The sequence below is a fragment of the Condylura cristata genome, unplaced genomic scaffold (assembly GCF_000260355.1).
Source record: "Condylura cristata isolate star-nosed mole 26May11 unplaced genomic scaffold, ConCri1.0 scaffold00038, whole genome shotgun sequence".
NCBI lineage: Eukaryota > Metazoa > Chordata > Mammalia > Eulipotyphla > Talpidae > Condylura > Condylura cristata.
In genome coordinates, this window is record NW_004567139.1 from 7,873,146 (window position 1) to 7,890,437 (window position 17,292).

Sequence of the window (17,292 nt, forward strand, 5' to 3'; positions counted from 1 at the left end):
ACTGAAGCCTCTTTAAAAAGGAGGTCTGGTGAGGCTGGTGATTTTCATCAGGAGAAGTGAGAAAGAGGGAGAAGGAGAGGAGAAGAGGAAGGGGAGGAAGAAGAGGGAGACAGGGGGCAGAAAACCCGCGAGGGCATCGGGGCCAGCCATGACTGGCTCCCTCTGTCTTCCTTGGCATTTCTTTTCATGGATTCTTGGGAGTTTATCCCTCCAGTTCTTTATAAAAGGATTTCAAGAAGATTTCTCTACCAGGCTGGCATTCTAAAGGGTTTACGGTGTGATGGGCCAACCCTCCCCACGCACACGGAAGCACACACGTGCACAGGTGCACGCACGCACACAGGCGCGCAGGCGCGCAGGCGCACAGGTGCGGCTTTGCGTGTCTCACGGCTCCTTCCCTGCATCTCACCGGAGGCCCTGAGAGATGAGCCGGTCTGCCTAGCCATCCACCTGCAGTTGCTAAACGGCACAACTGAAACTCAAACCGAGGACAGCACCTCTCTTACATCGGAGATTCCTGATATGGAGAAAAGGGAGGTGCTCTGCTTTCTCCCTATCCCACTTTCCAGCCCCTCCCTCTTAGATACGCTAGAATTTTTAGGGAAGCGATAAGTACAATTTGAAAATGCACTTGCAATATTAATGTACAAAATTAAAATGTGGTAAGAACAGAATCCTGCTGCTTTTAAGATTAGCTAGGGGACTCCCTGATACCAAGGAGCCTGTCTCCAGGCTTCACTGACTCCCTGGCATCTAGGTGGCACTGTCAGGAGGCAGATGTTCATGTCAAACAGGAGCAGAGACAAAGTGCAGTAGAGGAGCCAGCAATCCCCACGGTGGAGCTGGCTGGCTGCCTCCCTGGAGAGAGGCCAACTTAATTTAGAGCAGATTTAAACCTGGGGTGGTGGGGGGGAAGAAAGGGAACAAGGTATTCTGGGTCCTCAAGGCACAGAGCAGGAGTGGAGTTTGGGAGATTGTTAAGTGAGGCAGGAGAGAAAGGGTGAGAGGAAGCATTGGCAGAGCCTCGAATGGCAAACTTAGAAAGTAGGGCTTGTCCCTGCAGGCAGAGCCATAGCTGGCTTTAGAACAAAGGAGTGACTTGTGTAATGTGATTAGGAAGGCTTATCTGGCACAATGGATTACACAATGGGATGCAGGAGACCAATTTGGAGACAGGGTACCCTCACCCTGAGGGTGTGGATGTGGGAGGAGGGGTGTGGAATGGGAGACAGGGTAATAATAAGTAAGAAAGACAAAATGAGTCCCCGGGTAAACTGTAAGCACATGAAAAGGTGCTTAACATCACTAGTCTCAAGGGAAATGAAAATTAAGACCGCAATACTATGGTAATATTACTTCTTCTAATAAAACCAGTGAGATAGTCCTTGAGACCCACTTGAATGGCTAAAATTAAATAGCCAGACAATACTAAGTGCTGACAGGGGATGTGGAGCAACCGACTTCTTATTCATTGTTGATCAGGGTGTAAAGTATACAACGCCTTTGGGAAACAGTTTAGCAATTTCTTGTATGGGTAAATATACCCTAACCCCACGACCCAGCAATTCAACTCCCAGGTAGTCACCCAACAGGAATGAAGACAAGTGTGTGAATGGTCACAGCCACATCATGCATAATGGCCAAACTGGAAGCGGCCCTCATGTCCACCGACAAGAGAGTAAAGGAAGCATACGGGGTAAGAAGGAGCAGCCAGGCAGGTCCCAGTGCCAACGGGGATTCCACTTACAGAAAGTTCCAGAACAGCTGGAACTAGGATATAGTTATAGAAATCATGCCAGCACTTGTCTGGCATGAGGAGATGTTAGTTGCAAAGGGACAGAGAAAACTTTCTGGGAAGATGGAAGTGTTCCATATCTCCATGGTGACTGTTTACCCGGGTGCATTTGTTTGCGAAAAGTCACCTGCCTGACACTCAAAATGGGTATACTCTATTATAGTTAATTAGACCTCAGTAAAGTTGATTCAAGCAAAAACCAAACAGCAAGGAAGGTTTCCTTTTTTTCATTTTTATTTATTTATTTTTTTTATTTTTGCATTGCTGGAGTATAGGCCAGAGGTATGGGGCTGGGGAGGTGAGAGGATTCACCAGGGACGGTAAGGAGTGGAACAGGAGGAGCTATTGAAATCCACTACTAAGGGGGGCAGCGGGGAGACAGAAGAGATCCGCTGTGCTATATGTGGGTCAGCTCCCTGGCTGGGGCTCAAACTCAGGCCCTCGTGGAGATAGCACTGAGACTTAAACCCTATGCCGCCAGGGAGCCCCAAGGTTTTCCTTAAAAATGGGGAGAACTGGGCCCTCCCTGGTGGTGCAGCGGGTTAAAGCACTGCACTGAGAAGCTAAAGCCACTTCCACATGAGTTCGATTCCCGCCTGCCCCGGAGGTGACCACATGGCGCGGCAGACCTCTCCTGACCGGCCCGCTGCTCCCCTCAGCAGTGTGCCTCGTCGATCTGCCTGTTCTGCTCCCCACTCTGTCTCTGGTGAAGCCTCTCACCGCCCCTGAGCCTCTAGCCTGTACCCCGGTTCTGTATGTACAAATAAATAAATCTTTAAAAAAAAAAAAAAATGGGGAGAACTTTATAAAAGCTGAAAGCATGCATGCCCAGGCGTAGACTCGACGGAAATGCAAAGAAACATCCAAGAACAGGCAAGATCTGGGGGGCCATGCCAATGCCGCCCCAGTAGTGAGACGGTAAGGAACGTGTGGTCTCTACGAGCTGAGGGCTGCGGCCAGCCCTCACCTGGTGTTGAAGGAGATGAGCCAGATAGCAGAGCACCACTGGCATCCAGTCATGGCCAGCCAGTTCAGACACAGGTGAGGACAGCGGTCCCTGGTTAGGGTGGTGGCCAGGAGGGGACACAAGGATTTCTTGGAACTGGTGCTAGTTATTCTTGAACATGTTGCTTTTATTGAAATTCAGCACGATGATTGTTATGATGTGTGTATTTTCTTGTGTTATATTTCTTCTTTAACGTTATCGGTCACATCACCATCTATGATTCAAGGAAGCAGGTTCACGCCTCCTCATGTGAGTTGTGTTTTATATTTCAATTAAAATATCTGCTTTATTTTACAGTTGCTAACAGTATTTCCTTCGAGGTATCAATCACACAGCAGACTTCATAAATGCAGCACAGGGAAGGGTGGGAACAGGGCGAGTGCTGACTCTGAGGATGGGCAGGCACCCCTTCAGCTGCCAGCAGTCGGTGACACCCTCAACTCTTCCCTGCTCCTCTCTGTCGGGCTGCCCTAAGCTCTCAGCCCTGGCGCTTGGTTTCCCAGCCCTCCACATCCTGCTCACAGGAGAGAATGAATTGGGAGAAGAAGCCTGGTTTGCGAGGCTCGAGGGACGGCCAGGAGGGCGCCCACCTCCGCTGTGCTTGGCTTCTCACAGCACGCCTGGAGCCCGAGAGCCCCGGAGCAGGCCCGTCACCTCTGCCCACAACAGCCCCCAGCCTCCTGCTGAGCCAGGGCCGGGCTGTCTGCTGTCTGCTCCCCGCCCCCTCCCCGGACCCGCCCGTGCCCACGCTCAGCCCTCGCCTGTCTGCACAGGGTTCGGCACATTTGAAAAGCACAGTGGGCCCGGCGGGCCTAGCTGGCCGGCGTGGCCTCGGTGAAGCGACTGGGCCTCTGAGACCGAGGTCCTTCGTACGTGCTAAAACCAGACCTCTAGAGGAGTGAGAAATACGCCCAAGAAAGTGTTTGCATGTTCCTCCTGCACCCAGCGGGCCGGGCACACGTCTCACGGGCCCGCTGGCCAGCAGCCCGCGGTCTCAGCTGCCCAGCTTGACCTGTGAGGGCCTCCAAGCTCTAGCTCCATCTCTAACTACACTCCTGCCTGGATCAGGGTGACTGCTCACTGACCTCTGACCCCTGACCTCTTGCGTCTTCCCCTCACCCCCATCCAAACCACCGGCCCTCTGGGGCCCTGGTGACCCCTACAAAGCTTTGCCCAGTTCTCCTGTATTTCACTCCTACTGATTCCCCTACTGTGTTCCAGGGGCCCCCGCTTGCGTCCTACCCTCCTCTGACCTCGTGGCCTACCACGGCCTTGGACGTCAGCTGTCACGCAGTGCCCGGCAATGATTGCTCTCGAACGTGACAGTCTAGCGAGACTCCCGAGTGCCCCCACCCCCACACCACCTGCCTGCATTAGTCAGGGTAAGTAACACTGGCTTTGTGACAACCAACCCCAAGCACCCCAGACTAACCACAACACAGCTTATGGGTTGCTCACCTCACAGTGTGATAAGGCTCGGGGGTGACGTGGGCACCTTGGGTACCTCCATCTCCAACATCGGCCACGGCATGGCTGTGGAAGTGGAGAGAACATGCATGTGTGCAGCTCCACGTCTAAAACCTGCCTCCCAGGGGCCGTAACCCTGGATGGTCAGGCAGGTGACCCACGGGGAGCATGGAGCTGGGGCTTCCTGTGTGCCCAAGCGAAGGAGGTGGCATTGATGACTACAGTCTACCCCACTGTTCCACCAGCTTTCTGAGGGCCTGGGCCCTACAGCAGCATCCTCGTCCTCCCTGAACCCCTCAACAGTGTCAGCCGCCTGGCTCCCTCCACACCATCGTGCCCAGATTGGTGCTCAATATTTACCAGCAAGTGGACAGATTCAGAGCAGACTGCCCAGCAGAAAGGGGGACGGGCTGCCGGGCAGACGGAAGCTGCCATGCTGTGAACAGCTGTGTTCCCCTGGAGTCTGGCCCGGTGCCTGGCATGTAGCAGGTGCTTAGGAAACGCGGGTTCACTAAATGAATAGGGGGTGTGTGGAGAGTCTCGAGAACACAGGCTCAGGCGAATGGAAGGAGTGGACTGCAGTTTCAAGAAACACTAGCTGGCAGAGAAGACTCAGGGCAACCAGAGGCAGGTGAACCTCTCCAGACTTGACCTGAACCAGAGGCAGGTGAACCTCCTTCCAGACCCCAGCAGATGAGGGGCCCATGGACCTACTCAAGGAACAATAATAGCACGCTGGGGGGTGCCGCTGGGTGGGGGAGATCCCACGGGGTGAGGGTTGCTAGGTGATGGTGGGTCTGGCCTTTCTGGAACCTCTGGGAGTTCCCCAGCCTGGAGCAGCGATGATTCCTCCCATCTGCAATTCAGATCTTTATTTGCCAGGGTTCATGGGGGTTAATTATTGTTGTGGTTAGGGTGGGTGGGAAGGAGCCCAACCCTGGCCCCAGGGCCTGGAGGGAGCCCCTGAGCGTCCCAGTGGGTTTGGAGACCTGGCAGGCAGGCCCTGGGAGCCCGGGGGACACAGGGTGGGCCAGCCAGGCACCTCCTGCCCGCGGTGGGGCAGTTTTATGCTTTCAGTCTGAGCGGCGGGGTCCTCCAACTTCCTTGGCTTCCTCCCATTCATGTCACCCCCCAAATCATCAAAGACCCAGAGGCCCAGCTCCATGAGGCAAGTGGCATTATTCACAGGGGTGGGGCCGGACAAGCTGGGGAGAAGTAGCTGGCCGTGGCTCAGATCTTGGTCAGTTGAGAGCGGACCAGCACTGGACACTTCCGCGGCTCCCGCAGGGCAAAGCCACATCTTCGGTGTCCCAGGACCACGACTCCGGCCGGCCACCACAGCTACTCCGACGCGTCCCTCCGGCTTTCCCAGGTGGCCGGCCCCTCTGCTGGGCGGAGCCAGGTTAGTGAGGGCCCAGGGCGGCAGGTCAGGGACTGAGGGCAAGGAAAGGGGTGCCAGCCTTGAGCTGGGGGGCACTGCTGAGGCTCCTAGGGCAGTCGGCCTGACCCCTCTGGCAGGAGGAACTGAGGCCCGGACTGGCCACCAGGCTATGTGCAACTTGAGAACCCAAGGCTACGGCTGGCAGCCCCTGGGCTCCAACTGAGGGTTCTTCCAGAATCTCCTAGTCCCTCCCCTACATTGCATCAGTGCCTAGATCTGGTGGGTGACTCTGGGGTGTTGATTTGCTTGAAGAGCATGTGTTAGGCCTGGGGGAGGGGCCAGGGGTCCCGGTGCCAAGGTTGGACAGGGATTAGAGGCTGAGAATGGTGCGTGGTCCCCAGACCCAGCTTCTGGCCCATGCTGTGTGACCTCTGATAAGTCACTTGATGTCTCTGAGCCTTGATTTCCTCAAAGAATATTTGGAGTACGCAGAGCCCAGAGGTTGGCCCTGCCAGCACCATGGCGAGGCCAGGAGCAGGTGGGGGCCTAGTGGATAGGAGGATAAGTGCCATCTCAAGTCTTGGGGGGCCGCTTGCTGTAACCCTAGTCTTTTTTTTTCCCCAAGATTTAGTCTTCCAGTCTGCAGGAGCCAGAGCCCTAGAACTAGCCAATAAACTAAAACAAGCTAGGCAAAGTCCCGGGGCCCTCTGTGACTTGGGTGTGCACGCAAACCCTCTGGGAGACTCAGGCCCGGAGCAGAGACAGACGAAGAAAACCACAGACACACGCGAGCACACTCAGCCCACAGGTCCGCACAGCCTCCCAGAAGGCGCCCCCTCTCACACTCTCCTCCACGGGGGGGGGGGGGGGGGCGTGTTCCTAGAGGCCAACAGCAGGCAATGTGTCTGGAGGCCGAGTGGGCGGAGTGGACAGAAGCAATGTGGCTGAGTCCTTTCTATCCCTCCCCGCGCCACTGTCTCCAGCCTCGCCTCCTCCAGGGCCAGCTGAGCCCCTGAGCCGCTTGGCTGGGCCTTGGCCCCAGCTCGGGTAGAGGGAGGCCAGAGCGACATGGGAAGAGCCAGAGCTTGGGGCTGGCGCCCAGAGCGTGCAGAGGTGTGGAGAATGCCAGGCCGGCCGCCTGGGTCCTCACCCCCAAGGCGGGATTTTCACGGGTTTGCCGTGCCTGTTTGTGGGAGGTGCGAGATCCAGCTCCTACGAGGCGGCGGGTGGACGGCAGCAGGACCCTGGGTCAGACTAGCCAGCCTGGCACAGGCCCTCCCAGCAGCCCCTGGGGCCCTGGGCCTCGTGATTCTGTGAAACGAAGCCAGTAAGGGGTGCCCTCTGCTCCCCCACGGTCAGCTGCTGAGTGAGACAATGCCGTGAAGCCTAGGCTGACGGTGGGGTCCAGAGAGCCCGTGAGGAGTGGCGGGTGCTTCCCCCTCCCTACTCCCAGCTGCTGTTGAGGGTCCAGTGGAGCAACTCCCAGGCTGCCCATTTCCAGAGAAGCAGGCCCCCACAGAGCGGCCGAGGCCCACGGGGTCCAGAGCCAGAGGGAGGGACGGGGGTGCGACGGGGCCCTGTGGGGTCACAGCTTCAGGAAGATGCAGGGCTCCCTGCGGGCCTTTCTCCAAAGAGCAGGCCTTGGTGGCTCAGCGTGGACTTGCCAGAAGTTACCCACTTCCTGCTCCTGATCCTTGGAGTCACCCGGCAAAGAGACACAAAAGAAACTCGGGCCTAACTTCTGGGGAAATGGGGTGATGGGGTCGGGCCAGCCAAGAGTGAAGGAGGACTCAGGTCTTGCCTGTGAGGCCACGCACTGGTGACCTTGGCGTCCCCTGTCGGTGGGTGCACTGGGCCCCGTCATCTCCCAGTGAGGACGCCGTGACGTCGCCGGCACACTCAGGCGCTGGCTGCTGCTCTCGGCCCGTGAGCCGTGGCGCGGGGCCAGCTGTCAGGTCGGAGCTCTGGTCCCAGCACTGGCAGCTGGGACGTGTTTTATGAGCCACTCTGGGCCTCAGTTTCCTCAGCAGTAAAACAGGAAAGCAAAGGACTGGAGTCTGGGGGCAGGTGACAGGCCTGCTCACGCTAAGTGGGGCCTGGCTTGGAGCCGGGCTGTGGGCCTCCCCCTCGCCGGCCGAGTCTTGGGTCTAGAGGCCACAGCCATCAGGAGGCGGCTGCTTATCCGTGCTGTGGCGGGGAAGGGCGGAGAAGTCATGTGATCGACCGAGGCTGTCGCTGCAGTGGCTGGGGGTGCAGCCCGTCTTCAGCCCCGTGATGACCCATGGCGCGTGACGGTGGTCCCCACGGGAGCCTGGGTAGGAGACTGCAGCGTCTGCGTTCCCATAACCCGCTGGCGTTCCCACAGTGACGACCCCGCCTGACCGCACACTTCTCACGTGTCCCCGCGCTGGCATGGGGCGAATCCAGGCCGCATGTCGGTGGTTTTTGCACAGGGTTCCCCCCACCCGCCCCCCACCCGCCAGGGCAGATAGGGTGTGTGGTGTGGAGTGAGGAGAGGAGCCGGTCTTAAAAGAAGGGAGAGCGCCCCAACTCAGCCCCAGGCGGGGGGACTGGGAGGGGACAGTACAGAGGAGACAGGCCCAGATGGAGGGAAAGAAGCTCTGCGAAACAGCCACTCCTCCGGCCCCGGGGGGTCCCTACCCACCAACCAGCAGCTCCCTGGCCCCACTGAGCACCCTGTAGTTTAACTCAGTTCTGACACTGACTTCCAGGGCTGGGGTCAGCTTCGAGGGCCGCGGGGGTCCGGGCTCAGTCCCACAAGACTCACTTAGATGACCATCCTGAGTCCCTGCCCCCCAGCTAGCCACAGTGGGGGCTTCCGTCCCCCAGCCCTCAAGTCCCCTCTTCGGCAGGGCAGCCAGGCTCATGGAGCAAGAAAGGCACTTTCCTTCTACTTACTTGTTTATCACAGAGGACATTATGGGGGGGGGGGGGAAGCGATATGAGAGGCAATTTCTAGAAGGATCCGAGCACAGGAGCTTCTGCCTTTGGGCAGTGGCTGCCTTTGCCATCCCAGGAGTTCTCCAAATCCCAGAACTTAGGGGCTTTGAGGGAGCCTTCCTCTTGTAAGCGTGAGCGATGACGAGCTCACCCTCCAGAGTCCTCCCCAAGGGGAGAGCTGGGCTGCAAGCCAAGCTTTTGATCACAACTTGGCCTCTCTGGTGCCCAGCCCCAGCCTGAAGTTTTCCAGGGGCCCAACCAGAGCGGCTTCGTCAGAACAAAAGACGCTCCCACCAGCCAAGAAATGCAGGACATTAAGATCTCTGGGCTGGACACCGACGTCCAATATCAGCACAAAAGAGGCTCCCAGCACCCCGTCCCGCAGGACATGACAAGGGCTTTAGGGGTCCTGTGTCAGGAACTGGGAGCAGAGACAAAGCCTGTATCTGTCGTTACTATGTCACAGACACCAAGAGAGGTCTAGTGAGATGAGATGGGAGAGCAGGGGCCGAGGAAGAATGACCGGGGTCCCGGGGTTACAGGAGAAACAGGACAAAGAGACTGGGGGGCCAGCAGACAAGTAGAATCTCAGGTTGGGGCGAAATGCTTTTGAAGTCCTGCACCTCCACCTCATAGGGTTTTCCCCCCAGATGTCCTCCACGGCCCCTGGCCGCCCTTAGCAGCGGACGTCCCTGAGCCCCGGGGTTGCCGCCGCCTCTGCTGGTTAGCTCAGGGCGCTTCCTGGTGCTGGTGTCTCCAGCTGCCAGCAGCCAAGAGCCCCGTGGTGTGTGCTGAGTAGCTGGCTGTGTGCTCGGCGTGTATGTGTGTTATCGGCACCCTCTTAATGGCCCACGGGGTTAACACTGTCATTACGATAAATTACAATGTCTGTCTGGTGAATGAGGAAGCCTAGAGGTTGGGTAACTTACCCAAGATCACACAGCTGGGACAGTCTTACTGCCCAGCCCTGGCAGTCTCTGGACATGACACCGGGATGCTCTGGCAGGACCACGGCGCTGTGCCGGCCAGGTCTGATCTGGGGACAGGTAGCAGTTGGCACCGTGGGAGGGGTCAGGACACCGAGGGCCACTTCGCTACCTGGCTGCGCTGTGACCTTGGGCCAGCCCCTTCCCCTCCGGCCTGTTACGCGTCTGGTAAATGGAAGGTTGCACCAGTTCCCAGAGGCCCTTCCTGTCTGATCCTCTCACCATCCCATCCCAATCCAGCGGGTAACCCCACTTACAGTGTGACTCTCCCAGGGCCTGAGGTCCCTGTGGCTCCATGAAATGATTTTGTGTGTCCCAGTGCGTCCAGAGAAAGGATGGTCACCAGATTCTAACCCCAAAAAGCTAAGAACCAGCGGTCAGTCTATCTACATGTTCAGGGAAATGCATTGAAAACGCCTGTCCTTCCCCTGTTAAAGTCTTCCCTCTGCTCTGTTTAAGGGCCCCGGGCTTCCTGATCCTGCGCCCCAGGCTTCCACCTGCCAGCCTTCTGCCCCACGGGGCCTCCCCACTGCTCTCGGCCGCACCCCGAAGCGCTGCCTGGGTTCACTGTGCGCGGTCACCCCATGTCCTTCCCTGCACCAGCGGAGTCTGAACTGGCGGGTCTGCCGTGAGGTAGGTGCAACGACCCTGCTGGCCAGTAGGGGTCGCAGCGCCGAAAAACCGGTGAGCGCGGCGGGAGAACCTAGCGGAATCTCGGGAGAACCTAGCAGAATCTCGGGTGTCTTTGCTCCCCTTGGCAGCCTGCGGTGCGGAGAGTGGGAAGGCAGCCCCGAGTCCCGAGCCTGGTCCTTCGTCTCCGGTTTTCCACCTGTAAAATAGAGGGAGGTGGCCTAGGTCCCCTAGAAGGCTCCTCGGCAACCTTCCTACCCAGGCATCCTAGCACCCTTCTGATGGGGCTGGAGGGAGGTTGGGTCCCCAGCGCCCTTTGAGAGAGGCACTAGGCCCGGCCATCTTAGGGAGTAGAACGAAACGGCTCCCACATTTGATGAAGAAAGCAGATCTCCTGTCCTCCAGCGCCGGGGAAGCTTCACCCCGGGAGAAAGGCGGGTCCTGAAGCTGCATGGGTGGTGACCGGGATGAAACCTCCTGGAGGCCTCTGAGGGGCGAGGAGGGCCTCGAGGTTGGGTTTCATGGGCCCCAGAGCGGCTGGTGGCTGTGGCCTGGAGAAGTCCTGGCCGTGCCCATGGGAAGGGAGAAGGCGTCACCTGCCCTCAGTAGCTGCAGGCGCGAGACACTCTCTTTGCAAAGGCTCCAGGAGGAGGGAAGGTCCCAAGGAGATGAGAGGGAAGGGGGGCAGGGAATGGGGGCACCACCCAGGCCAAGGATCTCCTGCAAGGAAGAGGACCAAGTCCCCGCAGGCACAGAACCCTCCCGCTGTGATGAACGAGCAAGACACAATGGCGCAGAGTGTTCTCTACAAAAGTTGTAATGAGCCTGAGAGAGGGCAGAGGTGGCACCATGGCCCCACGCCCACCCCAGCAAAGGAAGGTCCCAGCAGGGCGAGGCTGGGCAGGGAGAATGGGCAGCGCCCAGGGCGCCAAGAAAGCGGAGTCGGCACTTGGGGGTGGCCCCAGGTCTAGGCCCAGAGAACCGGGTGGTGGTGGGGGCCTCAGGGTGGCAATGGTGGGCGACCAAGCTCGGGTGGGACAGAGACCACCTTCTTCACGGCCCAGCGCTGGGCATGCACACAGACACAGATACAGCAGAGACCTGGCCATGCTCTGGGGGCTTTCTCTCCTGCCTCCCACCCTGGCCAAGGGGACCCAGGGAGGAGCTGGGGCTGGGGCTGTGCCCCCATTCCCCAGCCCAGCTGAGAGCCAGAGCTGGGGTGGGGGCCACAGGACGAGCACACTGACAGTCTAACTGGAGAACTGTGGGGACACGTGTCCAGGGCCCCTCAAAGGCCAGGTTCACAGGGCAGGGGCGCTCCTGAACAGAAGGCGGGCCGACCCGGTGTCCCTGCAGAGACGTCAGCGCTTGGCCGCCTCTGTGTCTGGAGGGACACCCACTACGGACACCGACGCAGAGGCCTGGCGGACCCGGGGCCAAGCAGGGGTGCAGACCGAGCACACCTCGCAGGGTCTGGCCACGTGAGGCTGGACACCCTCTCTGCCTGTCCCAGTGTGGGGACTCAGGCAGTTGGCAGCTGACTTTCCTGGGCCCAGAACGTGCCAGCCATGCCTGGCGCTGTCCTAGCACCGTGTGGCTGCCGCCCTGGCCCTTAGCCCGGGGGAGGCCGGGCCGCATGGCCCAGGGGGCAAAGGACCGAGGGGCTGGGGCCGGAGGGTAGTCAGACTGGGCTCACCCAGGGGGCTGAGAAGGGGCCCTGTCACCCGCCCCATCCTGGCCTGGCACTCCCACTCCTCACAGGGCGCGTGGGTGGAGAAAGAGAGGGGCTGGCGGTGCTCGGGGCAGATGGGCATGAAGGGCAGGGCATTTGGCTGAAGAGTCTAGCCTGGAACCTCCTCGATGGTGCGTGGGGGAGGGGAGCAGCTCACACTCTTCCCGCACAGAAAGTCAGTCTCCCGCCTGAGCAGGGGCACGGAGGAGGGGGTGGGAGAGACAGCGGCGCCCAGGACCAGACTTGCCCCCAGGGCACACGCTCCTGTCCCCAAGGCCCCAGCGGGCCCTGCCCTTCCTCTGGGGCTGGCCTTCCACCAACCCTCATGTCCTTTAGGGCCGCTGAGAGGGGCGTGGATCGGGGCACCCAGGCCCCTCAGAACTGATGTTCTGGGGTGCTTGCTTGACCATCTGGGTGTCTCCACGCCACGTCCTCTGCTCTGGGGGATGGAGAGTCGTTCGAGGCTGGTGCATGGTCCTGGAGAGGGGCCGGGCTGGCGACTGGGGGCCTGGTGGCCCCACTGAGAGTTGTGGCAACTTGCAATTCATTTTGGTTTGGGGAGAGGAGCCCCAAGTTATCTGTGGAAAAAGAGGTAGAAAGAGAACTCAGGTAAGAGCTTTCAAATCCATCACTTTAAGCCAGAATTTGACAGCTTACCCTCTGCTGCCTGGTCCCACCCACCACTAGGCCAGACTGCCTCACCACACCCGCCCTGCCCAGCCTCCAGGGCACAGGCCATAGAGACCAGAAGGGAGGGGCAGCCGTGGCTGGGTGTGCAGCAGCCCCAGCAGCCATGGCCCCCAGGAGACTCCAGCCCTGAGACCGCCCTCCGGGTTGCTGCTGGCCCTGGGGGGACCGTTAGCCCCTCTTCCGGGCTGCAGGGCTCAGGAACCGGCTGGTAAAACTCTGCCTTGAGGACTTGGACAACTGGGGAGATGGCTGGCTGTCCGCCCCCCACCCCAGGACACCCCCTTCCCCAGGCCACACAAACCCAGGGCCAGCCCAGCTCCACACTGAGCAGCTGCCAGGCCTTGGGGTGAGTGACTCTCTTCTTGCTCACCTGTTATACGGGGGTGCTCTAAAACATGGAGCTGGGGACACATGCAAGGACCCCCAGTACCCAGAGATGGGAGGGCCCCAACACCCCGGCAGGGATTACTGCGACTGAATCTCACCCATGCTCAAACACCCGTTTTCCGCATTTTGCTATGCCCAGGTGAGATGCTATGCCCAGGATTTTGCTATGCCCAGGATTAGCTGTGATTAGAAAGCCTTGTGTCATTTGTCATTAAGTTGACAACTTATTTTCCTGAAGTACGTGGGTAAAACGAGGCCTCTGTCTGGAGAGCCACTTCAATGACGCCCCTCCCCCGCCGGGGGGCGAGTCCACACCCCCAGACCTCCCATCCCCCACTTCCCACCGCGCTCTGCTCAATGCTCACAGCTCTGTGTCTTCCAGGGCGGGTGGGCGCTCCAGCGCCTGCCTGCGCCTGCGCACGGCGCCCATGATCTTCTTGCGGGGCCCCAGGGGGACGCTGATGCTGCGGAGGTCCAGGTCTGAGCAGAGCATCAGCGCCTCCAGGTCGATCTTCTCCTGGCGCAGGAGGGAGGCGAAGTCCTCCATGTGCAGGGAGGCCAGGAAGGTCTCCAGCGGGCTGGTCTCGGGCTCCAGGTCCTCGTCCAGGCCCAGGTCCAGCTCGTCCCAGGGCAGCTCCTCGCCGCAGCTGCGGTCCTGCAGGCTGTTGGCACTGCCCAGGCTGTCGTCGTCCAGGCTCGGGGAGCTCTGCAGCCGGCCCCGCGGCGGGGCCCCGTCCTCCAGCGCCGCGTCTTCGCGGCCCAGCCCGTGCAGCCCGCTGCTCAGGTAGTTCCTGCGGAACACCATGGTGCCCAGGCCGGGGCGCGTAAACAGGGAGTCGTGGCCGGAGTCGGTGCTGACCTCCGAGTGGGCAGGCTCGGCCGCCAGTGTGGCACGGGAGACGCTATCCTCATCCGAGAGGAACATGTCCCGGAGCGGGGAGCGGCCCCACTCCTTGGGGTTGGCGCAGGGGCCCTGCCGCACGAACATCACGTCGCTGCCCAGCTGCAGCCCCGACAGCGAGCGCACGCTCTTGCGGCCGTCCTCGGAGATCTTGAAGGCGCCCTCGCCCGCCTGCTTGCGCCGCTCCAGCTTCCGCTGGATCTTGGTCTTGCCCCTGGCGGTGCCGTGCAGCGTGGCCTGCGAGTAGGGCAGATGGCTGGCCAGCGTCAGGGGCTGCAGCCGGCGGCTCAGCGTGCTGGACGTGAGGCTGGAGAAGCTGAGCGTGTCGGAGCGCTCGGCCAGCTCGCGCCGGTAGCGACGCTCCATGCGCGCGTGGTGCTTGCGCTGCATTCGGGCGCACTCGCGGATGCGCCGCTCGGCCTCGCGGAAAGCCTTGTCCTTCAGCTTCCCCACCAGCTTGGGGTTGAGGCTGCTCTGCTTGGCCGCGATGGAGTCCAGGTAGCGCACGCACTCCATGTGGCCCTTCATGGCGGCCATGTCCAGCGGCGTGTGGTAGTCGTTGTCCAGGCACCAGATGTTGGCTCCGAAGGACACCAGGAAGGAGAGGCAGTGCAGGTGGCCATTGGAAGCCGCCAGATGCAGGGGCGTGTTGCCCCAGATGTCACACTTGTCTGGGTCACCCCTGCAAGGAGGATGCGAGCAGCCGGTGATGATGGGCCCGGGCGAGTCCCGCAGGCAGTCAGTGGGAGGTGGGGAGCACCGGCCACCTGCCCGCTGGGGTGATGGTGTGCCAGCGGCGGGGCCTGAGAACTGTCCTCTGACTCGTGGAGGCACAGGGCGCTGACCTGGGCGCTGACGCTGGCGAGAGGGGGGGGCGGGGGCGTGGCAACAGAGAAGGCGGGGCCGGGCGGGGCCTTCCCCAAGAGAACTGAGGGCTGGGAATCTCAGGGGATAAATATTTGATGCCCAGAGAGAAAGGAGTGAATTATTCATGGGGCCCAGCAGAGAGCCAGCCCTAAGAGGTGGTGGGCCCGGCCAGTCTGGCCCCTAGCAGTCCTGCTGGCGAACCTGGCTGCCCGTGTGGGTGACTTGAAAGGGACCCAGAGTGTGGCAGGTCCAGCGCCTGAGCCCCCTGAGGGTCCCTGTGCCCGCCCTGCCCTGCCTGTCATGGGCATGGCCATGTCTGCAGGGAGCAGGGCCAGGCCTGGCAAGCCTGCGTGTGAGAGCAGGTGTCGGGCCTTGGCCTGGGCACCGAGGGGACCGTGGGGGCAGCCAGGACTGGAGGGGAGGAGGGGCCAGGCCGGCAGGCCTCCCCTCTCTCCCCAGGGTGCCGCACCTTCCCGAGCCCCCGGCAGGCTGGCATTGGCCGCTGGACTCACTCTTCCAAGACTTCACCAGACTGTGCCTCTACCCCCACCCTGAGGCAGCTCCTGCTGGCTCCCTCGGGCTCCTGCCTCTCTCACAGTGCCTCTGCCCCACGCTAATGAGGCCACCAGGCCGCCCCACCCAGCAAGAGGAAGAATCACCCCATTGTCTCAAAGGTCCCCCCACCGCTCTCTCCTCACTGTCCCTACTGGTCACCAAGTCCTCAGGGACAGAGTGAGGGGGCAGCCTTGCATCTGGACCAATCGCATCAAACACCAGCCCTTGACCTCGGTCAGCTGTGGGAGGCAGGGGAGGTGCCGCAGGGAGACACCCTCTTCCCCCCATGCGTCTCCCGGAGCAGGAAACCGGTGTCCTCTCAGCAAGGGGAGGGGCCAATCTCGGCCTTTTGGCACATGCCTCAGCTGCTGGTCTTGGGGTGCTCCCACCTGCTGCTGGGGCCTGGGAGCCACCAAGGAGTGAGGGAGAGGGGAGTGCCCCCACCTACCACCAGCCCAGGCCCCTGGCCAGCGCCAGCTCTGTCGGAGCTCCTGCCCCTCCCCCACTCCAGCCCCAGAGCTGCACGTGCATCCCCACACCCCACCCCCAGCTCGCCCACTCCCCGCCCTGCCAGCTGTGCAGGGTCCACTTGCATGGGCCTTCTCTCCAGAAGGCTTCGGGTGCTCCAGGAGTGGGCCCCTGTCACCCAGCCCTGGGGCCCACACCCCTCTGCTGCTAAAGCCAAACCCCCTCCTGCCCTGACACGTGGATTCGAGGCCCACCAGTGGTGCGCCCCTCCCAACTCCAAGCAGAGGTGAGGGAGCAGGACCCCCCACGGGCCAGCATGCCAGTCTCTCCGCGCCCAGTGAGGAGCGGACGGCACAGGCAGAGTTAACGGGGTGGCTGAACCCGGTGGCATTTGGTGCTGTGGCAGTGCCCATAAATCCCAGGGGTGAACAAACAGCAAGAGAGCCAGGTAGCCTCACCCTGGGGTGAGGGGCAGTGGCAGGTGCTGCTGACTCCTCTGGATCTGAGGCTGGGGTGTGGCAGTGGGGGGCCTCTGCTTTCCTGGGCCCACGTCTGGTCCCTCTGAAGCTTCTGCCCCGCCCTCCTGTGCCCACAGTGGCCCTTACTCCTGCTCCCAGGTGTCTGCCCCTCACTCTGCAGACCCCCCCCAATATGACCCCTGTTCCCTGTCCCTCCCTTCCTAGCCCCAGGCCCAGGCCGGGCACACTAATGCCTCAGCGTGTGCCCCCTTGTCCCCCCAGGCGCCCAGTCAGGTCTAGGCAGGGTGAGGCCGGCTGGGATGCCCTAGGGCTGGGGGGCACCTTGGGGCCTGGGTGGGTAAAACGCTTCTCCCACCCAGTGGGGCCGGACGGGTACTCACCCTCTGCTCACGATGAGCCGCAGGGACTCCAGGTTGCCATGGTAGGCGGCCCAGAGGGTGGGGGTCATGCCATCCTCGTCTGGGGCGTTCAGCTCTTTCCGGGTGGCCTCCTTGAGGAGCTCCAGGTAGCCGTCCCTGGCTGCCCGGTGGTACTGGTCGTTCATGGCGCCTGACTTGGAGGGGAGGACAGGGGGCACCAGGAAATGCCCCCCTCAGGGGAGGGCCACGGGGTTAGGGTTGAGGCATGGGGCTAGGGGAGGGGGGGCAGGAGCGCCAGGGCCGCAGACCAGACAGGGAGCCCAGAGACTCGGTGGCAGCTACTAGGACATCTGAGCCTCTCACCCCACAGGGAGGGGGAGCACCTGCCTCTGCCCAGGGAGCCGCCCTCTGGCTGCCCCTGGGTCCTAAGCACCCTTCTTCCGAGAGCACGGGGTGACCACGGGAGCCCGGCCTTCCCTGCCAGAGCGCCCACCCAGCGCCCCACGCCGAGCCCCAGTCCGGGAGCCGACGGGGTCTGTCCTCTCCGGAGCCTCGGGCTGCGGCTCGATGTCTCCACCTGTCAGGGGAGCGGGCAGGGCTGGGCAGGGTGTCTGCGGGCAGGCCTCAC

General features: G+C 61.1%; 1 protein-coding gene across 2 annotated transcripts; it reads right to left on the reverse strand.

Annotated features, from left to right (window-relative positions):
* Positions 1 to 11,034: 11,034 nt before the first annotated feature.
* Positions 11,035 to 17,018, reverse strand: USH1G (Usher syndrome 1G (autosomal recessive)). Of its 2 annotated transcripts, XM_012733158.1 has the most exons (3): positions 16,686 to 17,018; positions 13,401 to 14,618; positions 11,035 to 12,536 (listed from the first exon to the last, which is right to left on the reverse strand). In XM_012733158.1, the coding sequence occupies exons 1-3, from the start codon at positions 16,847 to 16,849 to the stop codon at positions 12,533 to 12,535; spliced, it is 1,386 nt and encodes a 461-aa protein (XP_012588612.1). In that variant the 5' UTR covers positions 16,850 to 17,018; the 3' UTR covers positions 11,035 to 12,532. The 2 variants fall into 2 exon arrangements, with proteins under 2 accessions (XP_012588612.1, XP_004693537.1); XM_004693480.1 differs by lacking the exon at positions 11,035 to 12,536 and having other exon boundaries at positions 13,397 to 14,618.
* Positions 17,019 to 17,292: the final 274 nt, after the last annotated feature.

Coding starts and splice junctions, on each gene's coding strand:
- USH1G (XM_012733158.1), bottom strand. CDS start 16,849: ATGAACGACCAGTACCACCGGGCAGCCAGGGACGGCTACCTGGAGCTC. Junction 14,619..16,685: donor CGGCTCATCGTGAGCAGAGG/GTGAGTACCCGT, acceptor TCCTCCTTGCAG/GGGTGACCCAGACAAGTGTG.